This window comes from Homalodisca vitripennis, chromosome 1 (assembly GCF_021130785.1).
Source record: "Homalodisca vitripennis isolate AUS2020 chromosome 1, UT_GWSS_2.1, whole genome shotgun sequence".
NCBI classification, from domain to species: Eukaryota; Metazoa; Arthropoda; class Insecta; order Hemiptera; family Cicadellidae; genus Homalodisca; species Homalodisca vitripennis.
Window position 1 is genome coordinate 172,387,589 of NC_060207.1, and position 25,235 is coordinate 172,412,823.

At 32.1% G+C, this 25,235-nt stretch overlaps 1 protein-coding gene and 1 long non-coding RNA gene across 2 annotated transcripts; both read left to right on the forward strand.

The window, feature by feature from the left end:
- The first annotated feature begins 4,043 nt into the window (after window positions 1-4,043).
- Window positions 4,044-10,886, forward strand: LOC124355714. The gene is made up of 5 exons (XM_046806876.1): window positions 4,044-4,108; window positions 6,288-6,595; window positions 6,980-7,081; window positions 7,764-7,907; window positions 8,591-10,886. Coding segments are annotated over exons 1-5 (771 nt in total). The 5' UTR covers window positions 4,044-4,107; the 3' UTR covers window positions 8,807-10,886.
- Window positions 10,887-16,010: 5,124 nt separating this feature from the next.
- On the forward strand, window positions 16,011-20,167 carry LOC124352735. Its single transcript, XR_006921533.1, has 3 exons — window positions 16,011-16,254; window positions 18,323-18,959; window positions 19,949-20,167. It is a non-coding gene; the product is annotated as an uncharacterized LOC124352735 (long non-coding RNA).
- Window positions 20,168-25,235: the final 5,068 nt, after the last annotated feature.

Consider the following 25,235-nt stretch of genomic DNA (forward strand, 5'->3'; position numbering starts at 1 on the left):
TGCTTGTCATCACTTTCAAGTATATCAAGAAGTTATGCTTAGTTCCACAAAGGATCTCATTCTTATCATGAGATTCAAGCGTATCAAGGAGATAATGCTTTCACAAGAGGGCAAACAGTTGTGGTGTATAGAAACAGAATATTCTGTATTATAGGATTTTTACTGGCAATAAACTGATACAATGGAATATCGAAGGAACTGACAGAACGTAATGAAAGAGTTATCGCTTGGATAGACGAACGGACTGCCATTTCACTCCAAAATCAATAGGGTTTCTTCCATGGACCAAAATGAACCTATGTACCAAGTTTCAAGCCTCAAGTTTCAAGTATCTTTCTACTATCTAATTTCTACTAGTGTGGATGAGTATTCATAAACTCCTCTTTAAGGTACTGAAAGATGAGAATCATAGTTCTCACAGTTGGAGAATCAGCTGATATGTTAATGTACTTTACATGATTCCGTCTCAATATGTTGGGATAGTCAATATGAAAGGCTAAGAATTTCGGAAATTTGCCATCGTTATATTTTACAAAAAGTATAACACCATGTAACTTATAACAATGGCAAATGTCCGAAATCCTGTTATCCTTTCAAACCCTTTATCGTCAATGACAAACTTTAAACAAAGCAACACATGGTGTATTCATATCGCGTTCATAAAAAGTACAATATTTATACTATTGTATTGTTATGTAATATGTTGTAACCTACAGTAAATCTCAAGTCCTTTGGGTCCGAAGGTGAATTATAGTGTACATACTCTTGACGCTATACTTTCATTGTTATTCAAGAGTTTGAACATGCTGTTTAAAACTGTAAACATTTGATTCATTACTTTAATCACTTCCCATTGTATGTGACAAATCACTTTATCTTGCTACTTGGGGACTCCCTGACTAATCTAAATCCCTGTTATTCTTCCACACCTCGCACGTCTTCCTTAACGTATGTCGAGTTACTATTGAACAGAAATTGAGTGTTTTGGTGCCTAAACTTAGAAATGTTTTCAACGATAAAGGTATTATCGCACAAAAGAAAAACATTATATATAACACAATAAATATATTAAATACCTTAATTTGATGCGGTGACTCAGGTCGTTGAGTTCAAGTACTGTACTGAATGTTATCAGGTCAATATTGACATCTCGGTTAAACCCTTTCAGACGGAAAACAATGGTTTGAATTGTATTATTAACTTTTATAAATGTATTATCAATCAACGGTACAAAATAAACATTGCTCAGTTCATAACAAGCGTTATTTTTAGATGTAATACATTCTTGTCAATAAAGAACTCTATACGTTCGAACCTGAATAGAGTGATAACACGTATACAGCTAATACGAATTTGTAGTGAAGTTTTTATTTATTATATTGTTTTTACGATTCATACAGATGTTTTTGTGCACAATTTACCTTTACCGACAGTCAATCGATAATAAACTCCAAGAACATTTCGAGGTTTCCATACAAATCAAAAGTAATTTATTGTTATCTTATCAGTATGTGAGGATTCTCTCTCTTTTAGTGTTCATGTTTTCTTTAGTTCAACATGTTCTTGATGTATGCTCCAAATTTTAGAGTCAGCATGAGAACATGAGATGATAGTTAATTATCTTCAATGTAATATATAAATAAAAAACAAATTATTACAAAAAACATTTTCCTGAAAAGTTAATACGATTCAAAAAGTAAGTTATAGAACTTATCTAACTTGTGAAATATAGCTTACACCTAAGGAAACTGCATAAAAAATATAAACACTATTTTACAGTTTTAGTTCGGACCAAGCATTCTCTGTAGTTAGGTATATTTCAATGCAAGGTTTTGAGTATCTACCATAAATAACTCAATTATAGTGGAATTCTTACTAGGTTTTGCCTGACAAATGAAATGCTTAGGTTAAAAAGTTCTATTGTATTAATATTTATATAGCTTCATACTACAATACATAAATAACAACATACCTTCCTGCTTTAAACTTCCTTCCAACTTTTTTCAGAATAAGCTTTTGAACTCTATAAGACAATCTCGTCTATGTTATATTCAGGACTGCTACGTAAGGACTATGCACGGCGAAATGTTGACGAGTTCATTAATTATTTGAAGATATGTTGATACTCTTTGTTCTGGAGGAAACTCGTATCCAATTACTGTATATTATACTATTAAAATGTTAATTGTTGCTTAAAGGTTTAAGCGTTGCTTCACTGAATTTGGAAGCAGTACTGGGCCCTAATATAAAATTGTGAGGTACGCGGACCTTCTCCGGAAGGCAAGGACTCGTAGTAACACTGCCGGGACTTATAGGGAGCGGGGCAGCCGGCTTTGAAGAACGAAATTACAAATGTCTTTCCATTAGAAATATGAAAGACGTCTGCACTCGGAGCTCGTTATAAGAGAAGCGATCAGCTAAGCCTCTATCTGAATAAACTTAGTAAGGCAATCAGTAAAGACCAGTAGTAAAAACAGCTGCTAGCAAAGAGGTTGGCACAACTAACAGAGCAGACGACAGCACCAGCTGTAGCCTAGAGACTGTAGCCCGAACACCGGCCAACAAAATAAAGTGGTAAACGCCACACTATAATAAAAAATCTAACTCAGATTTGACTATGGAGTGTTTGTTCTTAAATTAAGCATCACTTTTTCTAATTACGAACGAGGCAGCGAGTAAACAAGCTTCATTGACGAAAACACTTACATTGTACATCTTACATACTAATTATTGTGAACATTTGAAAACTAGTTACCATTATTATTATTATTGGCTGAGCATTAGCGAAACCTATCACCAGAGGGGTAGAAAAAGGTTCATTTCTGTCTGTCTATCTGCACTATATCTCGAAAACGAACTGACCTATATAGGCTTGAAATTTTACATAAAGCTTCATTTCTATATAAGTAACACTGAGTTTGACGATGATGCATGTCACACCACAGGATTTGGCTTACCGTTGGTTAATATTTTTACTTTTGTCTTATCCGTAACTATGATTGTAGCGAAAGAATTCGAGAATAAATATATTTGTAAATAACCTCATTCCAGCAATATGAGATTTCAACATGTGACTTTTATTCATATGGCGAAACAAGTAATAGGGTGGGAAGTCATTGCTACAAGTTGGTGACAGTATTTAATTTCAGTCCACTCTTGCGTTGTTGTTCCCTCCCTAGCTCACCGGATATTTCATATTTAAACACTCCGTTATGGTAACTTAATAATAAAAAATGAAGCAAGATCTATAGATATAATAGACTTTACACTTTTTGCATGAAACTTCATTTTCGTCGACGAGAATGAGTTATATGGTTGTACTTGTCCAACAAATGAATTTGGTTGAGTGACATTGAAGCTAATCACCACTAGGCTAACACAATTTCTCTTTAGTAAATATTTATTTTTTTATGATCTGCCCGCAGGACATCTTGAGAATAAATGAGCTATAGACTAGAGATTTTGCACCCAACTCTAGTGAATCCTTGTATGTAACACATAGTGTGGCGCACACCTAATTATTTCTTTTAATTGCACATCAGAATAATAATTGCAAAATTTGTATTGCATCTTTACCAATGCTTCAAATAGATGGTCTATCATAAAAGGTTTACATTTATCCGATAGAACTGCTTATATTCCAGTGTATAAACACCTTTGCTAGAATTCGAGCAACGAAGACCTATGGTTTAAAAAATTATATTCCAAAACACTGGTCCAAAACAGGGTGGACGCTAAAGATATATAGAAGGTGACAGGCGATGGAATCATCGCTCGGAAATACAATCCACAGTGTTGAATGCAATATGCAAAGAGCGGTTAGCACCTTCGGTGAACCGACAGCTGTCGATCTGTTTGCCGGACACACCCCCCCACATGCATCACCACCGTGACGTCTGGCTGAAGACGACAGCGTCTGTGGCAGTGGCACTGGCAGCGACAGTGAGCGCGTCACCGGGGGTTTCCACGAACTGCTGTAGGTGATAAGAGCCAGGTATCAATATATACCTATCACTGTCGGCTCACAGCCATATCAGTTGGGCCATCTCCACCGCCACGACATCCCGTGACCCCTTGGATACTTTACCTACTTTCCGAACTGAAACAAGTAAGTGGAGGTGCACTCTCGGCTGAACTGGCCTTGGCTCTGTGCAGTTGCTCGTGCAGCTGCATAAATACATTATTGTTTATTTTTATCATATACATATACAGTTTATTTTTATCATATACAGTTTATTTTTATACTGAAATTATACACCTCATCACATATAAACCGATATATTCAAATAACAATATTTAGTTGAAAACAGATTTTGCTTTTAATAAGCTTCATAAATTTAAATAACGTGTAAATATTAGAAAATGTTTGTTCTGCAGGTGTTCTACAATTTTAGAAAACAAATAACTATTTGAATTACATATTTTAGTGCCCTCCGCCCATGTAATAAACATTTGCATTATAATGGTTCTGGCAATCTTGGCCGCTGCTGTGCAACATCAGAACAGTGCACTTATGGTTCCATTAGCTCGATATGTTTCTAAAATTTAAATCTTTTATCGTTAGGTATGATAAATCTACAGAAAGAAATGGTGCCGATGACCGCTCATTCGGATTTCAGCTTGGAAATGTTGGAAAATCTAATTGTGGCATCTTAGCTTTTTGTGTTAAGTTTCTGTTTATACGCGGCTGTTAATTTATGGATTCATTATCGATAATAGTCATAAGTATAAATATAAAGACAAAATAATTTAATTACTATTTATTCACTAGTAAAATCAAAATTTAACGTAAGAAGGCAATACGAAGGTTTTAGTACACCTGATGCTTTCATACTTCAATTACATTTATTACATTAGACCCAATTAACGTTTCCACATTGAAATTGTAAATTAACCCGTTAAATCTTCTCTTATGTTTTGTATATGCCGTGATTTTAATAACAACAGAAAGTAAAAATGTTTTAACCGAATTATCCACCGGAAGGTATATAAGCTGAAACAAACTATATTCATATTGCGAATCGTTGTAATTTTTTATAAAATCTTTTGCTCACAGTACCTACATGTTTTGCCTGTTACACGTTTAACGCATGTCAACTTCAAATCGATATAGTACATTTTCTTATTAAAAATTAAATGATTTTTTCTGTGAACTATATACGGTAAGCAATTTCATTTGAAAAGGGTTTGGATACTTAAAAACGTTGTTTTAATCACAATTTTATGTAAAATAAACTAAATTCCTGGAATACATTCTCTATAGAAAGCGTCAATGTTCTGAAACATAAAATCAATTTAAAACAAGGGAATTAATGTAAGGTTTACCCATGGGTGAATGAAATTTATAGAGCATATTCTGTAATAAGCCAGAAGAAATTAAAAAATACGAGTATTTAATAAATATCTTACTTTGTTGTCTATAGAACCTTTTTCTAAAACGTATTCCTTCAAATCTAAGCCGTAACCCAAATACAGCTACGCTGCTATTCCAACCAAATTAAATCTTAATTAGTTTTTGGCCGTAACAATAATTCAAAAAGTTTAAAGAGGCCTTGAAATAAAATTTCCCAAAGTACACAACATTTAAAATTGTATTTACTTAACATATTTGGCCCCATCATCACAATGTGAACTAAAAACGGAAAGAATGTTATACCTTATTTTTTGTGTGTTTCAATGAAATTCTGAATTAAATTAGGAAGCCTCTATGCGTACCTCCCTCTCGAGAACTGCTTCCTTACCCAAGGCATAAGGTAGGGAGACGCTATTGTAGTTTGTGCTCCCGCATTGTTGCAGCTCAAACTAATAATTCTTCATTAGGTGCTTAGGTAATTAGGCATCTATGTACTTAGGTTAAATTATCAGGTACCACTTTATCGGGTATTGTATCTAGAATTAAAAAGATACATATTTACTATTGTTCAGACTTTGGAAGATTTATATCCCCGAAAGCTTCGATTCTAACCTATTCTGTACATTCTGGAAATGTTTTATCATCAGTTCAGACATACTTTCTAGTTTAAGGAATACACGAACCAATTTTAACATGTAATATATTCAAATTTGAATTATAAGAAAGGTTAAAACTTACGATCATAGCCATTCAAAACTTTTGATGTTTCGGGATATAAGATTGAGAGGTAATTAGACTTTTGAACTGGCAAGATATAGACAACCCAATTAGTCCATCTTAATACCCTGTTCAGTCAACTCATCTAAATGAGTATTACAATGTCTCGATTATTTTTATCATCCCGAACCGTCTAACTCAAATCCTTCACTTCCAGTGGACTGCCTGATCAGATTTCTACTCCTCCTGTCGCCTCTCTCAGGCCTGCTGGCAGTGCCGGTAGAGGTCCCGGTATTCGAGTTGGCTCAACCCTTCTGGGACAACGCTTGTGGAATCACGCCCTCTCCACCGCCCACCGACCTTATCGATTCTCTCGACTCTACGGAGGATGAGCAGGATGAATTCTCCGAGGGGAACATCAGCTGGCACGAGCAACTCGCCAAGAGTCTGCAGAAGGTGCGACACCAGTTGAAGACGGCGAGGGAGCTCCTCGTCTACAAGGAGTTCGACAAGCTTTACATAGAGGTAAGTTTATGATGGCATAGTGCTGTAGCCGGCTAAGTGTGTTTGGGGAGAGATAGGGGTTTACCATGGTATTCTATGATACTGGTATAGTTCCATATATCCAGCTTGATGCAGAAATCAATTAAACTAGACAAGCGTGAGAATAAAAGGTGAGCCCGAACTCAGAAAGTGATGGGGTTGAATAACTCTTCCTTTTATCTCATAGAACTTTCTGGTCATATACCTACTATTTATGTCTTCCTTCTTAGTTCCTCCATTCCTCCATTTATAACTCCAATCAACGTAAGGTTGGATAAAACAATACAGATATTCACGACAAATATAATTATTCTCATGCTAATAATTGACATTCAAAGGTTCTAACGCCGAGAGTTATGTTTTAAGGTAAGGAGAGGAGTGCTGGACCGTCAGTACATCCCTAACTGGGTGCCAAGCAAGGGTGATGTGGAGGCAATCTTGGCTGTCGAAACCTTCACCGCCAACGAGGTAAGTGCTACTCAAGCTTAGACCTAAGTATAAAATTATAATATTTAGAAGAAATGTATTTCCAACAGGAATTACTAAATTATTGAATTGGAAAGAAAGACTTACCTGTGCTTTGCAATATATCCAATGTTCATTTCTATTGACATAAAACATCAAACTTTAGTGGTATTGCATATTTCTATTCCGCTTACCAAAAGAGTATGTTTTATGCCTCAAAATAGAATTTCAGTTTGATCTATTTTAAGAAATTTCTGAGTATCACAAACTCCTCCAATGTGAAGTAAACGTATTTCAAAATGATCACCACCAACGACGGTTACGTGATCGATGAATATTCTAACAACTATTTATTTATGTGATAATAACAATATGAGTTATTGTATATTTTAGATCAATGACTAATTCGCTGTTTTAAACTCAGGAAATAACAAATATTACACTGTTGATACTATTTCAAGAGCTCGATTCTCTTAAAAGTATGAAAAATAGACTTCATGAAATCGAGGAAGTCGCCTACTTGTACATTGAAAAGAACGAGATTGAGTCATCAAAAAATATCATTAATTACAACAAAGACTGAATATTTAGGCGCTGTTCATGCCTCAAGAACAGAGTCTACATGTTTCTTCTCATGTTTACACATTTAATTAATTATCGAGCTGAAGATATACGATGATTCCAGATCGCGAGGTACTTGCCTGTTTTGCTAACAGACCTCCAAAAGTTCGCAGTCGCCTTCGAGCAGATCTACAGGGACGAGTACCTCAGCTACGACTACTCCCCGAGACAACAGGCTCTACACGACCTCATCGGCACGCTCAAACAGGTGTGTAATCTTACACATCCCTGACATACGTAGCCTAAGTCTTTTTTAGACTATGCATTGATGGAACTGAATTCATCATGTATTTTGAACATCCTTGAATGGCTACCCATTATTCTAATATTTATTTCTGTTTCGGCCGATTGGGTCATAAGGACCTATCCAAACCTGGAACAAAGTTGATTCCAATGATCTACTTTTTCGAACCTAGATTTCGTCCTAGGCTGAGCATCAATAAATCCACTATGTCTGGTGGCTGCAAATGATTGTGTTTATCTATAAGACAGATATCACGTTATCTCTAGTGCTGCTTCATCCATAATTCAGTATTCGCATGTCTTTATTCTAGGAAAAACTTTTTATAAATTACAGCAGTTACGCATTGTAGAGTTCAGACTATGCGAAGTTATTTAAATATAAATAAAATAATAAGTATGAAGTAAAAAATAAATTACTATTTAGATATTTAAGCAGAAATGAACTAACTGCTTATCGTTCAGTTTTGATAAAAATTACATTTGGTCCCTGATACAAATTGGAACCATCACAATGTTAAGGACTCTCTACAGAGTTCCAGCCATACTAATACTAATAAGAGAGATATGTACTTTTCTGAGGGTGAATGTTTGCAGTCCTGCTTTATTCATTTTAAACAGTTCTGAAGGTTACGTTGTTTAATTGTGTAGACGCTGTGCGAGATAGAGTCTGCTCTGTGGTCCTTGGATCTTTCCTTTGGCCCCGCAGTAGGCCGCACCATCATGTCCCAGAAGGAACGGGACGTCCCGGACTTCACTCACAGGATGATCCGGGACAACGGGGTCTTGTTCAAGTATCGCGACTACCTGTCCGGCTGGAACCGCCTCATCAGGGTCAAGCAGCTCATAAGAGCGCTCAAAAAGTAATGGCAACATCCGCTCGCTTAATAATGGCAACAATCGATCGCTTCCGGATAAAGCTTTTATTTGCGACTATATTATTATCACTACTTTTGATTTCTGTGATGATTTATTAGGTTTTAAGTTTTTCAAGTATTATTATTTTTATTTTTATTTAAGTATAACAATGGCTAAAACGTATTTGTATCCTAGTGTTTAAATTTCTAAGTCCTCGCACCAAGTAAAGAGCAAATCAATTTTACCCATTGTTATATTTATAGCAAAGTTCAATATGTTAATACTCTCTTAAGTTAAATATTAAGTAATTTTCATTATTTCTCTGATCTGTCTTATTTTATTTTGTATTTTATTTATGAATTCTGAACAACGCTAATTCATTTTTTTTTCGTTTCAAAGCTTGTTTTGGTTTTCCAAGACCCACTGTGGCAAGACATTCACCAACTTATGACGTGTTACAGATATCACATAAAAGGCAAAGCTCTTCGAAAAGAGAAGCGAAGGAAATTGAAGAAATTGCAAAAACTGTACAAACCATTGGAGTAATATTGGCGGAGGGAAAACAGTACAATTACAGTACAATCGTGTCTGTGTTCGGTCTTGCCAAAAATTGCTCAAGATGGTCCAAAATTGGGTTCAAAATTCGTCTTGCCTTCCTCAATTAAAAAATCTCTACTATCCTTAGAACAACTAGTTTTATTAATATTTTCTCACATCATTATATTCCTTCAGTATTAGTACAATAGGTATTACATTTTTACCCAGTATTTATTTTATTCCTAAAATGACAACGGATTTGTATTAAACTTAGATTTAAGTTATGTAATGTGCATAGTTTTATATTTCCACATTGGAAATGTTGTAAGTTGTTTTATTTACAGCAAATTTTATGTGTTGCTTTATATATATTTTGCAATGCAAATGTTTATTACAATCTGATAATTCCTATTTACAACTTTGTTGTTAAGAATGGTATGTGATTTTTATTTTTGATATAAATTTATTTATCACTTTCATTTTATACTGTTTCTTAGTTTTAATTATTTCTATTATTTATTTATTTATTTGCGTGTTTGTCTACGTGTGTTATATTTACTTGTGAGAATGTTATTTTGTAATTTGTGTGTGTTAAGTAAAATAATTATCGTAAGTGAAGACTTTAACAAATTATGTTTTACGAGTAATACATTTAATGTTACTTACGATACAAGTAGTTATTTACGTTTTTTATGTACAGGTTGGACAAAAATCAAACACTAAATAAAAGAAGCAAAAACTCAATTAGATGTTATAGTTTTGTAATCATTTGGCAGTCAATTATATATTCCAAATTATAATGTATACAAATCTTAAAATTTTTCCCTTTTCAAAACATAAAGATTATTAAAATACTGAGCTATAATAATTAGAGAGATTTGTCCAATCCTTCTAGAATTACTTATATCACTGTATTGCACGTTTTTAATAAACTATTCAGTTATTTTGCATATTTATGAACTTGTAATTTTGTGTATTGCAAAACAATTTTGAATAACAGTTAGTTGTTTATTACTTTAAGCCAAATAAAAATATAAGTTATAATCACTTATGTCCTGAGTTAAAAAACTAAACTTAACTGCATGAACTAAAACTAAAACCTTTAATCTACTTCACCGTTATTTATTTTTACTAATGTCTTCTAACCTGTTCCTAAATAAATTCAGAATCTTACTAATAACCTCAAAACTTTTTCCCTTATAAATTAATTTAATAACTTATAATACTATACAGGGTTTTATAGTTATCTTAATTTAAATTCACTCTTATGTTTTAAACATTTCAATTAAAACTCCTTAACAGTAGACTTATATTCTGAGAACCATAGTATAACTATATAAGAAATCAAGATGAGTCAGACATTAAGACGTTTAGGTATATGTGATTTATTATTTTTAAGTGTATATTTATTAATTTAAATATAAGGCCAAATATATCTCAGTTTATCTGGCCAACTGTGATATCTAAGTAAATGTCTAAATTCATATTTTGTTATATGTGTGAATTCTATACTTACATTGTGTTGTTAAATTTCCAATAAAGTTGTGTTTATGACAAACTTACGTTGTACATTTCTTGAACCTATGAGTTTCCGAAACACTAATTTATGAATTAGTTGTCATAGATTACGTTCAATTCAATAATCCGTCAAGTGTGTTGTATTCCTTTTTGGAAAAACGGTAAAATATTTTATCATTTACTGACTTAGCTACGAGGGCAACAATGACTTTCCCAGATCTGTGCTGTATTGGAAAGTAGTCATTACCATACTGAGTGATGAAAACAATATTATTGCATATAAAGTAGCTTTGGTTTACTGACGCCAAGTGTTGAGCATATCACAATATGTAAAATAAAAAAATTTAGAAAATCATATGTACAGGCTTCCAAAAATTAACTCAGACTTGAGTTAAAAGGAAATCCAAATATTAGTCTCCACTTGTTTTTTTAATTGGATAAACATTTTTTCTTGACAAATCAATATCTTTTACGGTATACTGTATTATATTAATACGCATATTGTATTAATCGTATTTCTAGTGGAAAAAAGTACCGAACAAGTGTTTTTGTGACACCTCTAAAAGTGTTTGAGTAAACACTACCAAACTTGGTGAGTACGTAGACTGTATACCGCCACTGTAAAGGCCTGTGTTTAAAAAAACTACTTACTCAACTTTAATCTATATAAATGTATACGTTTGTTTTCAGCATATATAATTATTTTTATAAATAGAATTTCTCAGAAAGAAAGAATTTGTAAAATATATATTTCTTTGTTTTATTAACTACCCAGTACCAATACACGTAATGTATAGATAAAACTATCGCTGTTTCATATTTTCTCCTTCAACGAGTTTGTTATGGATAACTATAGTCCATTACAACTATAGTTATCTAATTACCATTTACAGATTGTACCTTCAATTTCATTGACAAATGGAAGTAAAAAATAATGTACTGCAAAATACTTAATGAATTAGTTTTATAACCATTTAGACGTACAGTAAGAGTCGCAGCTATATATTTTCCAAGGGGGAGGGGCAGTTCCTAAACTTGCCACCATTTTCCACCACCAACTGTAACAGTTTTAAAATTTCCTTTTATGCGCTTCTTAGTTAGATTGTAATCCAGAAGTATTTAATAATTGTTATTATATTTGTTAATAGCAGTTACCCGCGGCTCCACACGCAGTTTTAAAGATTTGAGAGCGTCCTTCTTAGTGAAAGCTTTAATGTGTAATATCTTATGTCATTTTTCAATCAAAAGTAGGCATATATCTGGCAGTTATTATTTTAGTGTTCATGGTTAAGAGATTCAATAAAAGTTTTAAAAAATGGTACTGGCTCGAAAGCTTAAAAATACTACTTTGGTCTTTATAATAAGTTTAGCTTGGTAGAATTCTTGTTTTTTTTCGGATTGTAGTCTTCTAAAGAATGGGCCATTGAGGTATATTTGTATGCATTTCCTTGTTTTACTTGCAGCCACAGTAAAAATATAACACTATGTCAAAGGAACCAACCATTTTCCAATACTATACTTACAAACACTCACAGCTTTGTTCAGTAATGTGGGTTTTATAATAACGTTTAAATAATATTTCCTATGTGTTAGATAGTTTTAAACAGATCACCGTTGAAATATGTAGAAAAAAATAGATGGTAATTTTTCCCCTCCAACCTGCAAAATACTACTGATCAAGCACTGTGTACTTAGTATTTTCTAAAATTTAATGTAAATACATTTTTCTGTCTCTTTGGTAAACTTCAGCTGAAATTGTAAACAGCTGTTTACTGTTAGTTTTTTTTCTCTCTCTCTTTTAAGCCTCAGCTTCTGCTATGTAGGCTGCGATGTTCACTGGTTTTATTCAAAGTACACTGTTTCGTGTCTATACATAATTGGCCCTCCCCGGGATTTGAACCCATGATCTCTCAGTTAGAGAGCCGAGACTATAACCATTAGTCTACGGAAATTTATATTGTGTTCCGTAAATATTAATATTATTATTCCAAATTCCAAAATAATTCCAGGAAACTTTTCCGATTTGTCCCCACATAAAAACACTTACCCAACTCCAACGAATGCAAAAGAAGAATTAACTGAATTGGCTTAGCTACTTTCGAGATTAGCTCTTAACAACGCATTTACTGATTCATTTTTATTTACAAGGGTAGAAAGATGAGGACAAGCCAAAAGAGGTAAAACGGCCTGTTGAATTTTTATTGTTTTAAAAATGATTTTTTGGATTGTTTTCTTTTATCATCTCAATATCCTCCTGCTGGCTTTGACCCTGTTTGAGAACCAGCCAAATATAAAATTTACAATTTACATTATTCAATGTATCAAACCTGGTGTTAATTTTGCTACAAACTATATATATATATATATATATATATATATATATATATACTATTATATATATACTGTATATATATATATATATATACAGGGTGATTCAAAACTAAACGGCAATCTCTCGGGAGCTTATTCTATAGCTAAAAACAAGTAAAAAAGTTCATATAACCATATGCCCGGAAACGCTTCGTTAGCGAGTTACGCCTAGCGAAAGATTTCAGAACCCTTGGTGAAGTCAGGCCGTATAAAAATGGTAAAGGTAGTTACAAAGATACAAATACGATTGTTTTTTTATGTTTTTATACCTGAAAAATTTATTAACATTCGTCCCAGAGCTGTAAATGCAATACTTTCAGAGATATCTTACGTAAAACACAAGAATTGGTGCAAAGAAATAACACATTTTTGTGTTTAACGTAAGATTACTTCCATAAATGTTAAATAAAGGTCATTTTTTTCTTAAACAGATTTGTAGAACATTTAATACTGAAAAGATTCATGTGAATTACTTAGGAAAAAAATTAATAATAGGTATTGAAATTTAGCTTTATTTAAAAATAAAACAGACGCACAAAAATGCATATTCTTATCTGCATAAAATATTAACTAATGTTTAGGTTGTGAGTAACAGCTGATCATTTATTCAACACTTTTTATCGTCATATTTTCTTTGCAAAGGTTGGCAATATCAGCTGATCAACAATTAAGTTCATGAAGTAATATTTGAATAATCTTTATGGAGGTTTTTGTATTGTGGCGTGTGAAGATTGTATTTTGTGAGATCCTGTGATTATTTGGAAATATTTTATACAAGTGTATAAAATATTTTATTAAATATTTATTTTTAAAATATTTTATTTTATTAAATTAACAACAAGTTTAGAGATGAAACCTGACTTATGATATCTTCCCACATGATACATTCACATTTTTATTTTGTACGACAAATCTAATGAGAATGTTTAAATTACAAAAGTTCGTGTATGCTAGGAAGGTCACTACAAGGCAAGAGTGAGTTTAAATGAAGTACTGTCACCTATTTGTGACTTACACTATAGTATATTATATTTTCTTTTCACTCTATGAATGAAAATGTAATTTATTAAAATCTCATATTATTGTACAATTTCATGAAATATCATCTTTTATTGAAAATTTATTTATTCTACTATTTTCACGCTGCTATCATGGTTACCAATAAGACCAATGTAAAAAATATTTGATAACTCTTAGCCAAGTCTCATGGAGTGATATACACCTCCATAGAACTTAGTGTTACTAATATTAAAATCAAACTTCATGGAAAATTTCAAATGTACAGGTTAGTTCGTATTCAAGACATCATGCGGACAGATAGACTGATAGACGAATAGAGATAAATAAAAATGTTCTAGCCCCTCAAGTGATTTCCCCTTCATTAACGCACAACCAAAAAATCATTTTTTTTAATGAGAAATATACAATATATCAACGTAAATGTCTCCAAGAAGGTCACTTCTGGTTGGTTTATACTTTGTAATTGAACCCACACTGGGTACAGCAAAACCTATGTGTTACTTACATAAGGACAGTTTTATAGATGTCTAAGAGCGCACTTCATTAACCATAAATGTCGATATATTGGGGAACAATATAAGATCGACACGTCTAGTCTACTGCGGAAGATGACTGTTGGAGTTGGTAAGGCTCTTTAAGTGCAGTTACCAACCTGGACATAGATCGTGCTACTTCTGCCCGCTTTGACTGGAAAGGCTGGTACAGAGCTGGCCTCCTCTTACTCGTCCCGAATATTCTGTCACTACGGAAGCAAACGCAAATAATCTTTTAGGACTAATTGTAATGAGAGGTTTCTCAGCTTCTCTCGTCCAAAAATTCGAAACGAAATAAATGTTAACGTTATGTCAAACTGAAAAATTCAAATGTGTTAATATTTAAAGTAAAAAATGTCAATTACAACAAAGAATTAAATCCAATTAAAAAAAATTGTCCTTGAACTATAAATGTATAATATGTATAAAATATTTGTAAAATATGTAAAAAAAGGTTTTTAGAAACATCGACATTTTAATATTTTACGATTACAATTACAATTACTACAATGTGTATGAATTTGAAAACAGGAGTATAACTTTTTAAAATCCACTTGACAGAATAAAGAATCAGTGTTGAACTTGTGACTTTTGGTAACTTATTTTTATTGCTCAGAGTGGTGTTACCATTGTAGGCTGATGGTTTGTACCTTGAAAATGTGCAGGCGCCAGCCGTGGTACATTAACAAAACCTTGTTCAGTGAAATCTGTGTTAAAAGTTTCAAGTTTTAAATAGTGATTCACAAAGTTACAAGCCCAAGATAATAAATTGAATAGCTTCGTCTAACGTGATTAATGCCGGATTTTTGAACTGCCCGGTCAAAGTTAAGATGGTAATTTAATTTAATAACAAACGTTTTCATATAAGTCTAAAATTACTTAGTTAACACAGTACAATTTACCTATATTGTATAAAAATTTGGAATGAATAGGATCTTAAGTTACCGAGTTATGAATTTTTAAAGTTGCAGTTTGGTTGGAAACCTCCGAAAACAGCTACCTTTTCGTTCTTACTGACTGTGAAACTGCTTGAAAAAGTGATAATGATATACGGCGAACTAAAACTGAGCGCCAGTTCTGATGATTGATTAAATGAAATACATTTGAACCAATAAGGAGGGGTGACTCAGGTTCATCTTTTGTGATGCTCTTTATACGAGAATACTCAGTCTATTTCTCTATGGCGTACTTCTAGTATAATCTGTCGATCATCAAGGGTAATAGTTCACAACTAAACCGAATGAACAGCTGATGATGACAAATAATAAACAAACAAATAATTTTAAAGTAAACAATTGAGACAGACAATAGTGATAGGTTCACGATTTAGTTGATTAATACATTTATTATGTTAAGTTTGTATTATTGTGGTGCTTGATAAGTTTTGTTAGCTAATAATCAATTCATGTAAGAAAAAGTTCATGTTGTTATACTTTTAGAATTTTTGTAGGCCTCTAGCGAGTGAGTTGGAATCAACAAGTGAGTCACTGTGTAACTTACTGCTGGTAAATGATAAGGCCAATATTTATTTAATATTAATTCAATTGTATTTATAATTTGTATTTGACAATTAGCCATTTATTAACCAATTATTAATAAAAATACGTTTTTTTAGTAAAGATAGTTTACTTGATCCAATCACTAATATTTGATAGGCTAAATCCAGTGTAGACAAGGGAGACTTTAATAAGCAGCCTACACTCCTTATTCGATTGCTATTATCAAACCGTTTGGTATTTATTTATTTACAATACCGTGACCATGAAAAATGGACTTTTTTTCATGGGTTGGGCATTTATAGCCAAGTATTATTATCACAGGTGCATATAAACTGGGGGGAAAGTATATTATTGTATTATATTGATGCCTTTCGGGCATTATTGCGTTAAAGATGGAAAATAACTGACAAAATTTTGTCGAACAACACTTGGAGGGTTAAGGATCAGGGGCATCACGTGATCTGGGATTCGACTTTTGCAAGCTCGAGTTAATTTTTTTTCTAAAAGAGCAAGCAGTGCGCAGCACTGCGCAGCGGGCAGGCATCGTTGACAGGATTAACGTACTAGTCAGCATCATTTCAGTAAAATTGCCAGAGGTACTGTCAAAAACAGAGTTTTCAGAGGATTTAAAAAAATCGTAACTTTTTTTATTTTTGTTGCCGACGAATTTTTTCTTCACTATTGTTTTCAGGAAAAATTGTAGTTTTCAGGAAAAAAAAATGAACATACCTTTCCATGGTCACGTTATTGTAAATTGATACCAACCGTTTATTATCCAACTTTGATGTATGTAAAAATCGTACACAATAAGAGTTATAATAAATTACTGTAACAAGAAGAATCTCATAATTACAATTTTAAATACATACATTTTACAAAACAACAAAACCAACTGTGGCCTGGAATTAGATATCAAAGGGGTAGGGTCCAATAAGCGGACCCGGTTTTTTATATCGAAGAATATAATCATCGATACCTAATACTCGATACCTAATATTCGCATATCGAATCATAGACTATCAATCGATATAAAAGTAATAACAATCATATGTTTTAAATTAAAATGTGAATTTAATGATGTAACAAATAATAAATGAACATAACCAAAATCAGGGAAACTCATAACTTTAACTAAATGAAACAGAACGAAAACGTTTTTACTCAAGTTATGTCCACCATTACCTTCTTTTTTGCATCTGAAGACGACCATGTTAGCTCCTCTGACAGTTACATATTTGTTACCTTTCCACAAATATCACATAATGGATTCTTAGGTACTAACCCAACATTCTGAAGCCATAAAAAACATGTTTTATCGTCTTTTAAAGCAATTTCGTGAGCTTCCTTAGATTGACAGCCATTTTTAATACACAATGTTACTTATGTGAAATTTAAAATATTACCTTAATTGTATTATTTGAAAGTGTTTACAGCTGTTCATATAGATTATTTGAGTTATTTGTTAAAAATAATTAATCAGTATCGATTTATTATATCGATGGTTATGATTAAGTAATATCGTTTGCCAATTTCGATATAAAAAAACCGGGTCCGCTTATTGGACCCTACCCTATCAAAGAAACCTTACAATTACAATATTTATAACATGCCCAGCTTGATATCAAGAAGAAACCGCTTTTTTGAAATGGAGAAAATAATTCTCCCCGTGTGTTACCAGGAGCCAAACCCACATGTTGAAGCTACATAAACAAATCTCGTCACTTGTGAGAAATATCTTGCATATTTTCTTCATGTTCATCACCATTTACACAGTCTCAAAATATTAGTTACTTCTTGTTGTTTATTTTTTACATTAAAATTACTACAACTAATAAGTTTAAATAATCATCTGCTAGGTTAAATAAATTGTAATATCAAATTATCCTTAGGATAAAAACAATCGAACCATTCGATAATAGCAATCGAATAACGAGTGTAGGCCGCTTAATAAAGTCTACCCGTGTAGACATATCCAGGACAGGGCAAGACACTGACTTGAGGGCCTATACAAATATTGATAATTTTGTAATTGTTTGGTCAATTTACAGGTTATATACTTTGCTGGCAAAATGGTTTATGCATTTATAATGCAAACATTGGATTCTGAAGAACCAGAACTAGCCTACTACAGATTTTATTCGGCTTGGCTCAGTAATGATACTCCATTTATGACTGGTAATGAAAAAGAAAAAGGATGTTTGTATGATTCTAGTATTGAGAAGAAAAATCTACTATATTTTATTATAAAGAAGGTTCACATGCTGTACTCTTTAAAGCTAAAGCAATCTCTTATACCAATCCAAAACAAAGATATGAAGACAATAATAAGAGGATCTCACAAAGAAAGTAACTGGAAATCCCAAGAATTTAATGTTGTTTGGGAAGGTGTACCTGGCATTGGATTCTCATTAATATTTGAAAAAGATGGAAATATGCTACTTGCTCAAAATGTTCTAGATCTAATAGTGTCTGAACTGGAAAAACACATTCAGCTTGTTTCATATCCCTCAAGCGCAGTAAAAACACTAGACACCATTGCTATGATCGTAGATAAATTTTTACCTGGTGGACAATTACTTTTTCTAAACAGCACTTTGGTAAAGAACTTAGAAAGACAACTGGAAGCTGATTTAAAATCATAATTCTGCACCCCACAGCTTTACCATCTTTTTGATTAAATTACATGTAAGTAGACATAATCTTAACTACAATAAGATTTATTTTAGATGTAGCCTACAAAATATACTAAAAGTGAAGATTTAATTAGAACTATTTCTTGTAGCCTTATTTAAAGCCACTTAGGTTGCTTGTCTTATATTTTTGGCTACAGTAGCCTATAATGAGTGGCCACTAACACAATCGGATGATGATTATTGATTTTAGATATAGATATTCTCAAATATGACATTTAACCTATAGATATTCATCATTAATCATTGCCAGTTTTCTTAATTTAGACTAGTGATGTCATTACCAGCTGTTGTTATTTCGTTTATGTACGAGAAGGTTAGTGACAATAACAACAATGGCGATGAATATGCAGATATTGGCTCAAAATGTTTTTATAAACAAGAAATAGAGATAAAGGCTTTGTTTGGTTGAAATGTATGTTAAAGAAAAATCTATGCAATAAAGGAGCTTAATGCGGTAGCACTTGTTGAATCAAAAGTATTTGTCTGCAAAGATGCAAAAGATAAAATTCATGATCTCTAAGTTTCAAGATCTGTGAAATATATCAAACTGGGATTGTTGGTATTTGTTCTCTATTAATTACAGTACTTTGCACAACAACTCTACTTGCTGTAAGCGTAATAAAATTTTTTGAAAGTAGATGATGAAATTAGTACATTTTGATGTGTAATACAATATACCTGTAAATGCTATAGTATGAGACATATCATTGCAAGCCTCGCCATTTGGCTCTATTATTTATCAATAATGTAAAGAAATCTCAATCAATAATTTTAGTACTACCATTACTACAAGAAATTAATATTTTACACTCATGCGAAAGTTCAGTAGGATATCTCAGGCCTAAGTTCATGAAAAAAACAGTTTATTTGCCACAACCCAGGATTGCAAAGATATGTCTCATAACTATTAAATGTTCATTAAAAAATATATTTGTACTATATGTTCATGTTATAATGTTGACAGACATATTTTGGTTACAGATGAATGATTCATTCCATTGAAAGGTCAAACAGGAAAAAAGGGAAGTGGTGGAGTCCTAGCATTTTTAATATTGTTCCATTATATAACATTAGTTTTAATTATTTCATAAATGTTAAAGAACAAATTTTTTATAAATATTATAGTTCAAATAAAGAATTATAAGCCTTTTTATGAGGATATGATGTAATTGATAAATTAAAGTACTTTTTCAAAATAGATTTTTATGCATTCTAATTTTTTAATCAAAACCATTCATCTGAACTAAACTTTGCTCATGTAAATTACTATTAATATTCTGTTGAGCAATTGATCCCATATTATTTGATTCAGACCTATCAAGTTTTCTCCAGACGAATAATAGAATAAGTATCTTGTTTTCCAGTAATTTACAAACATTACTAACACAAATAAAATCTTGAGGTATTTGGATTTGATGCAGAATCATCTTTTGCCAAGAGACATTTAACTGTCACTGGTAGATCTTAGCTGTCTACGCCTAAGAATATTTTCATATTTTATATTCTATTATGTTATATACTATTATTGAAAATATTATGTTCATATTTTAAGAATATAAACATATATTTTCAATTACACACACTTTTAAATTAAAACAAAACAGTTGAAGCAGTGGAGAACCTGGTTTAGTAAACTATTGATGTTTTTCAAAAAAAAAGGTCCTTTGAAAGCACCTTATAACATCTGAGCACAGTGTGTAACACATTAATTGCGGTGGGCGCTTTACAGTGCAGGAACAGACTGACAATAACTGGTCTCGCTCATTATATGTAGAGCAATAGTGAGGATTTAATTAAATAACACACAATGAAATAACAGACAATACTTAAATTATGGGATTAATGGCTCTCTTCATTTATTTCAGGATTGGTAAGCAGAATGTGTTGTTGGATGGAATATGATTGTAGGAGCAGCATATGTAATGGCCTCTGGGCTCCATACTTGGATCCCTGTTATTTATAATCAATATTAATGATTTCATACAATTCAGATATAGGATACATTTTTCATATTACCGATACTATTTTTCATATGCTGCTGAAAATATTTATGAACTTCGTAACCCTTTAGGATTGGCATTAAATTTATATGATTGTTCTTTCAGATCACCATGGCCACAATGGTAGTGTTCTCTGCATTAGGTCATTTATTTATAACCATGTCCTGTCCCTCAGCTTGGTGGGCCACACCTAGTGGCCCACTTTATTGCGCAGTTATATAATTCAATCTTTATCCAGTTACGGTTGCAAAGCGTTGCAATCTCTCGGTCAAATAAGTACATCAAGTAATATTTCTCTGTTATCACCACATATCATAGTAAACATCGTTCAGAATTGTTTTATATCTGAGTTTTAATGGAAAAGACATATTTTATAAACTTCCACATTAAATTTATTAAAAATTTTAATAAATTTAATGTGGAAGTTTATAAAATATGTCTTTTCCATTAAAACCTACTTACTTCCACCAAGGATACAAAGCAGAAAATTATATCTGAGTGTCAATGTTACTGTATCTGCTATAGTGTCCTATCAATGTATTAAAATCTAAAATAACATTTTATGGTTTTACGGTTGTTTTGTGTATTTGGTGGAGAGGAAACTCAAAATATGGTTTATATTCAGTTGATACTAGAGACCTACTGAAACATTGTATTTTTATCCTCCAAATTCTTTTAAAACAGTTCAACCTTAATAACTTAAATTACACATTAATTAGTTCATTTAAAAACAAATAATAAATAACCAATCGATACAGTTTCAACCTTGAAGCTAATACCTATACTTTGTAAATTTTTTGAAAATGTCATCAAATCTCAGTCATTCAAAGAGCTGAAGGTCAAACATTACCATTTAAATCTGAGTAAAAGTGATGTACATAGTTATGCAAGCGTGAGTAATGACGCAGAGTGGTGGTCACTATGTCAGTGAGCCGAGAGGTCAACCACCTGAGACTCCATACAAGCTGAGCATAAGATAAGTTTTGGCCATATTAGTAACCTCCCGATCACAGAGTTCAATTATCCTAATTGACTGTTACATCAATGTGGTTTGAATAAAATGGGTTTATGTGAAATTAAGATAAAACACAAAATGTGTTATTCAGCCTGAGCATGAACAATGTAGATTTCTTCTATGAAATGTTTAGAATAATATGTGGATGATTACCAAACTTACACCTCACATATTGACCTTTCAAAAAATGCTGTCAAGAGTAATCAATTTTCAAAATTACTAACTTTTATAATTTAAGTATTGTACTGTGCACTTCAAAAAGAGAGACTTGTGTTCCAATTTTTAAGGAATTAAAAATAATGACTATTCCTAATATGTATATATTCTACTGCCTTATAAGTGTAAAGGAACAACTTGAAACATTTACAACTAGGCAGGATATTTGTGATTATCCTACTAGAACAAAACATTTGTTACAACTCTTACCAGTTAAATTAACCAAAACAAAATGCAGTCATCTTTTTATGAAAATTAAATTGTTCAATAAGTTACCATTAAATGCTAGATCTGTATCTTTAGACAAATTTAAAACAGTTTTGAAGTGCTGGTTAAAATTTAGTATATTTTATTGTGTTGATGAATTCTTAAATTGTGATACCACAGCAATCATTTTTTAAATTTTGTCTCTCAATGTATTTATTTATTCAGTTTTAATATTGTTGAGTTTTAAAATTTTATCCATGTTAAATGTGTTAATAGTTATTTATTATTGTTAATTTATATAGATCTGTTGGTTGTTTGGTTATTGTTGTTATTAATTATATAGATCTATATATTTGCTGGTAGGCTGGATTGAGTACGTAATATAGATCTATATATTTGCTGGTAGGCTGGATTGAGTACGTAGAATCTGAGTTGTTTGTTTTAGTTTTAGTATAGAATATTTTAGTAACTTGACAAAGTCTATTGCACTGTTGAATGTGTTTAAAGACCAATAAAGATCTTGAATCTTGAACTTACATATTTAATGTTCTTTCAATCTACTCTTTAGGTATGCCCTTATTATTTATGGCATATCAAATATTACAAGGATCTGTGAGTATTGATCAACCCTCTGATTGCCATTGTTTTAGCATTTGTAATAATGTTTTGGGGATTTGTAAAATGTTTTAACAACCTAAAGTTCATAAATTTAGTAAAGTTATATAGTAATATTTTCTTATAAAACACTTTCAAAAACAAAAAAGTGGGTGAAACTATTGTTTCTGCAGACAAAAATAGTAATGCACAGATTTCCGTTGATTGGCGTTTAAGGAACTAAAATAAACAACGGATATCCGTTGAAGGTCAGTCAGAGGGTTAAGAGTATTTTAAACCTTCTTTTTAAAAATTTAAAATCTTAATTTGTATTAATTTTATGTAGATACTAGTTTCTACAATTACAGTCAAAATCTTTTAAATTTTAATTTTAAGAGGTAGAAGAGTGTAAACCTCTGAAAAAGGAAGTCCAGGGCATAGTCCAGCTATCAGATATTTTGAAAATTGAGATCTTCAAATGGGTTTTTATGCATTCTCTTACAAACTAAGTCCTTATTTTCCAGATACTGAAAACCTGTTCTGGTGCATTTCACTTCAAATTGAGCACTGTTGTTGACATGTAACAGAACTTTATAATGTTATTTATAGGTTATATGACCTTTCTTGTGTAGAATTTAAATATTTAAAAGGTCTATAATTAAATTTATAGTACATGAAATTATCAATAAACATTCTTATTTTAGCTCTATATGTTTTCATTCAAGTTGTCCAACTTAATTCTTATTGATGCTTTGCAGGTTTTTATTACGATTAAATTCATTAAATTTATTACCTTTTTCATTATAATACAGGGTGGGTGTCAGATCCTCTAGCAAGGTGGTCTATTATTGACAATCCATCCTGTAGCATTACACAAAGATATTGTTTTTTGTTTTGCGGGATAAAATGGTTAGTATAGTAGAGCAACAAATTATTGTGAAACTTTACTTTAAACTTGGAAAAACTGCTACTGAAACTTATAATTTACTGAAAAAAATATATGGCAGTTTTGAATGGTTTGAGTATTTTAAAGATGGCAGAGAAGACGCTGAAAATGATTGGCGGCCAGGTTGCCCTTTAATGTCAAAAACTGATGAAAATATTAAAAAAGTAAGTAATTTAATCATTCTGACCCTCGATTAAGTATTTGTGCAATGGTGAAACTATATGTATTAATACAAAATGTGTCCGGAAAAATTTACATGACAACTTTAACATGCGAAAAGTGTGTGTTAAAATAGTGCCTAAAATTCGAACGTTTGAACATTGCAAATATGTACGTACTGACGTACCTCCATGAGATTGTGTTCCTTAAAGTTCAAACAATTAATCAATATTACTACCTTCAGGTACTTTCTAAAACTACATCAAAGAAAAAGGAAAAACAACCCAAAATGTGGAAGGACAAATCATGGGTTCTCCAACAAGACAACACACCAGCTTATTCCATGTTATTTGTCAAGAGGTTCCTAGCCAAGTACAGCATTCCAGTGTTAGAACATCCTCCTTATTCACCAGATCTTGCACCATGTGATTTTTGTCTTCCCTAAGATGAAATCTGCATGAAAAAGGAACAAGATTTAAGGATGTGGAAGCTATAAAAGAGGAAGCATCACATGTCCTGAAGGAGCTGACAGAAAATGACTTTCAGCACTGTTTCCAACCATGGAAAATTCGCATGGAGCGTTGTAGGGATATAGGAGTGTATATTGAAGGTGACAAAAAGTGATTATGTATAAAATACAATTTTTAAGTCAATCTTGTTATTTAATACCCTGACCTCCTACTGGTAGTAAAATGATTTTGAGTTTTTAGAGCTGTCTACTTTATTCAATACAACAGTCAGGGAAATGAAAGTCTAGTTCATATCTGACGGCTGACAGCTTGTGTAGGTCGTGCATGCATCATGGTGGAAAACATAGTCTGCTGTCTGCCACAAATCGTCTCATTTATGACGAACTTCGTCGTGCAATCTTCTCATAACTTATCTGACAATAGTTCAGTGGTGTGGAAGATATTTCAAGGATAGCCAAATACAAGCCATGAGGAACAAGTCTTCTTATTCTGATTAAATCAACTTTGTTGCTCTTTAACCTGTTAAGTCTCAAGTTTACTTATGGGTCCTGATCTCCAAAAGTCTTCTTAACCATATTGAGGCCAAAGACTAAACTTTCAGTACCATTGTCAAACAAAGGAAAATGTTCAAAAGCGTTTTATCGTCACGTAATCTTCTGGT

What these genes read in the sequence shown, in the direction of transcription:
- LOC124355714 (XM_046806876.1), top strand. An exon ending in AAACCTTCACCGCCAACGAG is followed by an intron (nt 7,082 to 7,763) that starts GTAAGTGCTACT and finishes CGATGATTCCAG; the next exon opens with ATCGCGAGGTACTTGCCTGT. An exon ending in TCATCGGCACGCTCAAACAG is followed by an intron (nt 7,908 to 8,590) that starts GTGTGTAATCTT and finishes TTAATTGTGTAG; the next exon opens with ACGCTGTGCGAGATAGAGTC.